Genomic DNA, 9,005 nt, shown 5'->3' with positions numbered 1-9,005 from the left:
TTTTTATTAATTTTTTTAATTACAATTAAAATAATAACTTTTTTAATAATAATTATAATAATTTTTATTATAATTTTTAATTTTATTAAAATTAATTTTATCATCTATTCAAATAAACTCTTAATTTATATGAGTAGCAACTTTGTCAATAAAAGATTCCACAGTTTCGAAGCTAGTTCACTCTCAGTTACAAAAACAAGATGCAAAGGCTTCTACTAGACTTAACACTGAAATTAACCCCCATCTCTATAGAGCTAAACAACAAAAAGTATGAAGAAATTGTCGGTTTTCTTGAATTTTTAATGCCTTAATGCCAATGGTTTATGTCCTAAATAGCCTTGATGCCTTAATACGAATATCTTTATTATTTCTAATAATTAAAAAAAAAAAAGAAATCTACGTTAATTGATTAAAAAAGAAAAATAGATATTGGTCATTAATAATAAGAAGAAGAAGACGTTTAGCATGTCTACCATGTAATCAATTACCTTCTTCCTTCCTTCAAAAAATTTGGTGAATGGTCGTTCGACCAAGCATGAAAACACTACACCAACTCTTCTACCCACAGAAATCCATTTCATTTTTTTTCTTCTTTTCTTTTCAGTGGTCGTCCTTGCTTTGTACCTTACACCGTCCGGACTCCGTAGCATGCATATCTAGTCATCAATAGACAATAAAGCCCAAGATTTTGCATCACGATTACCCTTTGCTTACTCCAAAAGTCGTTGAAAAGCAAAACTTCATGTCCCATGCTTTCTCTCACAGTACTTTTATCACAGATTTCTTCGGCTAAAGGTCTGCCACTTGATCTTATTTGCCCTTAATCAGCTCCAACCAAAATAAGCTTTCAAATTGTCGGAAATTATTTTTGATGTTGGTGCTGTCTCTCTTTTCCAAATTGGCAATACATCATTGTCATCCCTAGTGGCTTTCATGAAAATGCAATTCACCCAATGTCAAAAAGATTGCAATTTGATAGTTTCTTTAACTATATTTTTTTGCGTTTTCATGACATTTTGTTAACAAAAAGATGAAAGGAAACCTTGCTTTGGAGGCATGGAAGTCTAGCTGGATCCACAATAAAATCTGAATCATACGGCAACATAGGTTTTTCTTTTCTTTTGCTTTTAAAAAAAAAAAATTAGGTCGATTTCATGCTTTTTCTTTATTTTTCTTTTCGGTAAATGGAGGTGGATTTTTCCTGCTTGAAATTATTGTGGAACTCAATACTTGTCAAGCCATTTTCAACAGCAATTAGCTCATGTTTACATGAGACAAATCTTTTTGCATGTTATAGCACCATGACCTTTCATGACTTGAGGGTAGCCCTGGCCCCTATTTGGCGAAAATACCAAGCAATTTCCAAAGAAAAACAAACAAAAAAAATTGATAGTCACACTTTTTGATCATTCAAGTCGGTAGACATTCCTATGAATGCCTTACTATGATAAATGATCAAAATGTTATACATGTGTTTACATTATCATCAACACAATAAAAGAAATTTCTTGTTGATTATTATGATAAATGATCAGCATGTTATACATGTGTTTACATTATGATCAACACAATAAACGAAATTTCTTGTTGACACTTGATATTTTTTCTTTAATTTTAATAGATAGTCCTCAATTTTTCTTTTGATATAATAAGTATATTTTCCTAACTAATTAGTTTTATACACTTGTAACAAAAGGTTTGGTATTACATGCATAATTAATTCTATTTATATTTAACCATGTATCTATTTAATTGTAATGCTAACGTATTGTAGTAGATAAGATAAGTTAGATAACAAAGATTTGGAGTTAACTCACAACTTATTTATGAAGATTTTAAACTTTTTTTTTTATCAAATATTTTTTGGTACAAGAAAAGAAGTAGTCTAAAGTAAATATGATAATATAAAATATGACACGGTGATATAATACGAACATGAAATAAAAATATGACACAAATGTGATATGGCTTAAAATTTTAATAATAATTATATATGGGTTTAATAAAACTAAAAAAATTTATTTCATATTTTTGTAGTGACACGAATTATAACACATAATTTTTGTATAACACATAATACGAATATACAAATTTTAATATTTTTCACGATACGAATACATGAATCACTATGTCTAGCCTAAAAATAAAAAAATAGATTGTATGTGTTAAGATTTGAATTATAAACTTATTAGACGCCACTTAAAGGTAATTAATTATATTAACCAATTGAGTTAAAATTGAAATTCTTTTTTACCAAGATTTTAAACTTTGATACTAAAAAAATTTGGTTTAGACATGTTTTCCTTTTACTTAAAAAGTTAGGTTAAATTTAAATCACGCCATCCCATACATATATATATATATATATATATATATATATATATAAAAGAATTTAAACTCTCTCCAAATATAAAAGTAGAGAACAATTTTAACCGAAAAATCCCAACAACACAAAAAGGAAAAATACAAATTTGATAATAACATTGTTTTCATTGTTCAAGTAGTTACTTTTATAAGTAAATGTTATGTTTGATATATAAAATTATTGATAAGATATGATAATAATTATTTTATATTATATTTGATTTGTATCTAAACAAATGGATATGAATTGTAAGAAGGATTAATAGTCTCTTAGTATAGGATTATTCAATTCTTCCCAAGTTGAGATAATTATTTTTACTCCACTGGATTAAACTTATATATATCCAATTATATTATTAAAAATTACATCAATAATTTAAATTGTATAAATTTTGAGGAAAAATAATTTTGACAAATAAATAAATTATTTTATCATAATTCATGTATATATCAAACATAAAATAAGATAATATTATTTAATCTAATTTTATTCATAACATTATCTTATCTTATCTTATCATAATTTTATGTACCCAACATAACCAAAGTTTCATTAATAATGAACAAACCCTTTACAAATTTGTCACATCAAATCTAATGAAATTTGATTTCAACTTTGTTGGATGCCTTCTTTTTTTAGCATACAATGCTTTTAATATAATTGTAGAAAATACATTTTATTTGTATAAAACATTTAAAATAAAGCTTACTATATTTTACAAAAATTGACTTTCAGAAAATGTTTTCAGGAAAATGTTTACATTTTTTGAAAGAAAAAGAGATTTTCTATTATTTAGATTAGTTAATAAAAAATGTTTTTTGTTATTTATTATTTTTTGAAAAAATTTTATTTTTTCATATAACATTACTATAACTATTAAAATATTAAAAATTATTTATTATTAAAGTATATTGAAATTATTTATTATTAAAATTTTAATATTCAAGAATAATTATATTTTATTATTATTAATAATATTTAATATTAAAATATTATATTAATATAAAAATATTTAAAATAAAACTATTTATTATTCTTTATATTAATATTTTAAAATATTTAAAGTAATATTACTATTCTTAAAATATTATTTTTATTAATATTCAAATAGCTATATTTATTATTAAAATATTTATACTATTAAAATATTTATATTTTATATTGAAAGTATCTATTATTAAATAATAATAAAAAAACTTTTTTATTTATATTTATTATTAAAATAGTAATATAAATACCTTAATAAATAAAAATAAAAAATTATATATTTTAAACTAAAAATAAGCATTTATTAAAAATATTCATATTAAGAAAATAATAATATTATTTTTTAACATTAATTATTAAAATAATGAAAGTATTATTATATATGTCATTATATATTATCAAAACAATAATATAATACTATTTATTATTGAAATATTAAAAATATTTATGTTTACTAATATACAAAATAAAAATATTTAAAATTGAAGTATAAAAAAACTTTTAATGCTAATATTTTAATTTTGTAATTAAAATTAAATAAAATATTTTTATTAATATAATAACATTTTAAGTCGAATCAAATCAAATTCTAACGTAAAGTATTATATTCAAAGCCTTACTTGAATAGAATTATAAAAATATTTAAAATTAAAATATTAAAAGACTTTTAATGTTAATATTTTAATTTTTTAAGTAAAATTAAATAAAAATATTATTTATTAATATAATAATATTTGGGTCTAGTCAAATTAAGTTTGATTTAAGTAGAATTATACTCAAATATATTGATATATAATTTTACTCATAAATAATTTTTTTCTGAAAATTGTCTTTCTTTTTTGACAATATAAAGATAATTTTCAAAAAAATTACCTCAATTTTTGTTGACTAATAAATTTTTTTTCGATAATTAATTAATTTTTTGTCAAACAAACATCTAAAAATTTAAAAATTATTTTTTACATAATAAACAAAGCTTAAATAAGCTAACTCGCATTTATAATTTTATGTGATTTTCAACGTTTTTCACTAAACATGATAATATTTTTTCACACCTAAGACTTAACTCCTCCTCGAGTAGTTAATTTCATGCTGTTTCTAGAAAAAAACAAAGAAAGTAAGAAAGTAGGAATAAAGAAACTTTAAATTAAATTAAAGTAAATAAAAAACTAAATCAATTGAGATTTTATAGAATATTTAATTGCACTAAATACTAAAAAAGTAAAAAATTAAAATGGAAATATAGATGAAAATATTAACATTTATATTTTTATATCAAACTTTAATTAATTCATACAATCTTACATGATAAATTTAAAATTTAAAATTTTTAACATTAATTTTTTTTTTATTCCGACCTCGCCTGTACCCAAATGCAGGGAGCGCGGTTGTTAGTAAATTGTTATTATATTTTTGGAGGGCAAACATTGTAATTAGGATTAAACAATTTGGGCAAAGTTAATAATAATCCCCACTTCGCGAGATTCTGTTCCCCAAAATTCTCAAAGCTAACTATCCAACTGCCGAAACAAAACCAAAAGCAAAAGGACTGTCCATCTCGTAATTCTATTAAACAACTGACACCCAGTCTTTTGTCCACCGTCTACGAAGAATCACAGTATCTCGCATCCTTATATTACACCACGTGTCTTTCTCTCATTCGTTGGACCGAATATTCCATCAAACATTCCTTAAACCTTTATTTATACCAAGTAAAATAAGAAAACCAAAAAGCACCAAACGGAGAAAGTATAGAAACAATGACAGAAGCATTGAGGAAAAGCTACGAGGTATGCCAAGAGATCGGCCGGGGAAGATTTGGCGTCGTCTTCAGGTGCGTTTCAATGAACTCAGGCGAATCATTCGCCGTTAAATCCATCGACAAACGTAAAATCTCCGACGGCGATTCTCTTGACTCTCAATGTCTTTTCAACGAGCCTAAAATCCTTACTCTAGTTTCGCCTCACCCGAACATAATCCACCTTCACAACCTCTATGAAGACGATTATCATCTCCATATGGTGCTCGATCTCTGCCCTCCTTCTCAAGACCTTTACAATTTCATCATCCAAAACGGGCCGCTCTCGGAGGCCCAAGCCCGGCCCATTGTGGCCCAACTTGTCCAAGCCCTTGCCCACATTCACAAGCTCGGCGTCGTACACCGTGATATCAAGCCGGAGAATATTCTGTTCGATTATAAAAATTCCGTCAAGTTAACGGATTTCGGTTCGGCCGAGGTGGAGGTGGATGTCATGAGAGGGGTGGTTGGGACCCCGTATTACGTGGCCCCGGAAGTTTTGGGTGGAAGGGAATACGGTGAGAAAGTTGACGTCTGGAGTTGCGGTGTCGTTTTGTATATAATGTTGGCGGGGTTTCCACCGTTTTATGGGGAGACGGTTGTGGAGATTTTTGAGGCGGTTTTGAGAGGGAATTTGAGGTTTCCTGTGAGGGTCTTCCAATCGGTTTCACCGGCGGTCAAAAATCTGTTGAGAAAAATGCTTTGTAAAGACGTTTCAAGAAGATTCTCCGCTGAACAAGTTCTTAGTAAGCTCAATTTTCACATTTACTTTATTTCTTGTTTTTTAATACCCATTATCTTTTAGATTTTAAATTTTGATGTTTGTTTTAATTTCTTTACAGGGCATCCTTGGATGACAGGTGAAAGCTAAATTTTGAAAGGGTATTTACTATTGTACATTGAGGGTTTTTTTTTTTTTTTTTTTTAAATTTGGAAAAGAGGGATTTAACGCTATTGTTATTTGAGCGGAAAATCATGCATAATTAAATGTTTGGATGTTGAGAAAAAGTTTTTTGAGCTTTTCTTTCTTTTGGTATAATGTATGGAAAGATATATCCTATAAAAAATCTTAGGAGTTTTCAATAATTTTTGTTTTTTTTTTTTAATTTTATTTTAATGAATCTTTTTAGTTAGTTCTAAATATATAATATGTTCCTCAATTTTAATTAATCTTTTATCTTTATTATATTTTTTTCTCTATTTAAGATTGTTGAAATTTAAATTTTCATCATTAAAAGTAAAATTTAATATTTTATTGATAAATCACATTATTATTGGCAAAAAAAGTTATATCAATAAAATTATTATTTAAATTATATCATTAGGGCATAAAATAAAAAGAAATACTTACATGAAACTAGTTGCGATAAAGATAATATGTCTTTTTAGTAAGATTAGCATTTTAAATTATTTCGAGAATAAAATTTTAAATGTATTAAATCATATGTGAGAAATTATGTTTTTAAAATTATTTGAAATAAAAATAAAAAATAATTCAATTGAATTATTTGATTATTTTTAACAAGTGACATTCAAAAGATATAGAATTTAAATTATAAAATATGTAATTTTTTCTTCTCATTTTATGATTCTTTTATATAAAAAAATAATCAAAATAAAATTACATTTAAGCAAAATTAACTTTTTAAGATATCTTTAATTCGATTCAATAATGTAAAGGGGGTTAGAACCAATTATGCACGGAAATAGTTAAATACTTATTAGGAAGATAAGTCTTGGTTGTGAGTATTTGAAGTTTGAGATAGCGTGAAGATAAGTTTTGCAGTTTTGCATTGAAGCCAAAAACTTTATTGTGATGGGGTTGGGGTGTACCCATCAATCTCCATCACGTTCTTTTTTTTTTTTTTTCCTCAAATCTTTATAGCCCATAGATTTAGAAAGGATCTTAGGGTTAAATTGATCCAACAACAAGTGAAATTTCAGTGTTTTCAACTCCAAATACTCCAAAGATTATAAACAATTTAATAATCATATAATCGGCATTTTAATCCAACTTCCTCAATTTAACAATTTATTATATTTTTTTCATAACACATGACAAATATAAAATATAGAAATAATTTATTTAGTTGATATTTTATAGGATTTTTTAATTATAATTTATTTATATATTTAGTTAAATATTTTCAAAATATCTGTATATATATTTTGTTAAGTTGCATGGAACATAATTATTATCCTAACATTGATTGTTTTTATGTAGATAAAATATTAATATATGTATATATATTTTATATGTACTAATATCAAATAAATATATTTTAAATTTTATATATAAGAATGTTAAGTAAAGGGTATTTTACGTTTTATTTTGATTCTGTTATGAGTAAAAATAAGAAGATTTTGTGTTTTATATTTTCAAAACGGGTGGGACCATGAGCTATTTCTTGTTACCAAAAATATTTTGTAGTGAACTGTATAGCATGATTAGCTAATTCTGGTGGCAGCACTGCAAGGAGCGAAGATGTATTCATTGGATGAGCTGGAATCGAATGTGCATATCAAAAGTACAAGGGATGGATGAGATTCAAAGATATGCAAAAGTTTAACAAAGCTTTGTTGGCAAAACAAGGTTGGAGGCTTCTCACAAATTGTAACACTGTGACATATGGTGTACTAAAAGCAAGATACTCTCCAAATGTCAATTTCTTAGAATCTAGTCTAGGAAATAATCCTTCTTTGATATAGAGAAGTATATGGTAATACAAAGACATATTGTAATAAGAGATTAGATGTGCGTGGATAATGGGCAAATGATAAAAATTTATAGACATAAGTGGTTGCTTCTCACACCAGAGTTTACTCCAAAATCGTCGAGAGGAACATGGGATGAAGGACTTGTTAATGAGCTTATCGATAGCAAAACAATGCAATTGAATACTGAGTTGCTTAAACTCATGTTTGAGGAAGAGGAGGCAGTGTTAATCAACACTTTACCCTTGACTAAGATGAACCTCCCAAACATACAAGTCTGGCACCACAACAACAAAGTAGTATATACAGTGAATAGTGGTTGTAGGTTGCTGTGTAATGAAGATCAAAACGGTTTTGTACATGAAAGAGGAAACAACCAGAGACTATGGAAGAAGATTTGGACAGCAGATGTGACAAACAAAATTAGAATATTCCTTTGGAGAGTTTGTCATGAATATTTACCTGTATTGCAAAATCTTACTGACAGGGGAATGCAGGTGGAAGCTACATGTTTCAGGTGCGGACAGCAAAATGAAACAGTAGGCCATGCTTTGAGATAATGTGCAGTGGCAAGAGAGGTGTGGCAACAGTTAAACTTCTCGTAGGACCAGAGATGAAGAATTGGTAGAATGGATAATGAGCTTAGTTGAAGTGTTGAACAGAGAACAGCTCCAGCAATTTGCTATTACCATCTGGGCAATTTGGAATGGTAGATATGAAGAATTCCACGAAGAGGAGAAGTATACAGTAACAAGTATGGCTGATTTTACCAAACGGTACATTGAAGAATATAACCAGGCACAGGTGCCCTTGATTAGAGAACAAAGTAGGATATTTCAACCTAGGAAACCACCTAGTGACAGGTTCTATAAAGTAAAATTTGATGGTGCTTTGAGCAAAAAAGAAAGAATAGGTGGTATTGGGTTATTATTCGAAACTTTGAAGGGAAGATTATGGGCACTTGTTTAGCAAAACTGGAAAATGTTATAGATCCTTTTGTAGTGGAAGCAACTACGGCAATTAAGGTGATGGATTTTGCATAGGAAATGGGTTTCTGGCTAGTGATAATTGAAGGAGATGCTCTAGATGTTCTGAAGAAGTTTCAATCCTGAGAACAAGATTTTTCACCCATAGGACATA

At 26.9% G+C, this 9,005-nt stretch overlaps 1 protein-coding gene across 1 annotated transcript; it reads left to right on the top strand.

The window, feature by feature from the left end:
- The first annotated feature begins 5,013 nt into the window (after positions 1 to 5,013).
- On the top strand, positions 5,014 to 6,231 carry LOC111307405 (phosphoenolpyruvate carboxylase kinase 1-like). Its single transcript, XM_022905414.2, has 2 exons — positions 5,014 to 5,896; positions 5,993 to 6,231. Exons 1-2 carry the CDS (start codon positions 5,113 to 5,115, stop codon positions 6,019 to 6,021), a joined length of 813 nt encoding a protein of 270 aa, XP_022761149.1. The 5' UTR covers positions 5,014 to 5,112; the 3' UTR covers positions 6,022 to 6,231.
- The last annotated feature ends 2,774 nt before the right edge of the window (positions 6,232 to 9,005 follow it).

The sequence above is a fragment of the Durio zibethinus genome, chromosome 22 (assembly GCF_047325235.1).
Source record: "Durio zibethinus cultivar Kanyao isolate XHJ-2024 chromosome 22, ASM4732523v1, whole genome shotgun sequence".
NCBI classification, from domain to species: domain Eukaryota; kingdom Viridiplantae; phylum Streptophyta; class Magnoliopsida; order Malvales; family Malvaceae; genus Durio; species Durio zibethinus.
This window is presented reverse-complemented; position numbering and strand designations above follow the sequence as displayed.

What these genes read in the sequence shown, in the direction of transcription:
- LOC111307405 (XM_022905414.2), top strand. Translation starts at nt 5,113, where the DNA reads ATGACAGAAGCATTGAGGAAAAGCTACGAGGTATGCCAAGAGATCGGC. An exon ending in CTCCGCTGAACAAGTTCTTA is followed by an intron (nt 5,897 to 5,992) that starts GTAAGCTCAATT and finishes ATTTCTTTACAG; the next exon opens with GGCATCCTTGGATGACAGGT.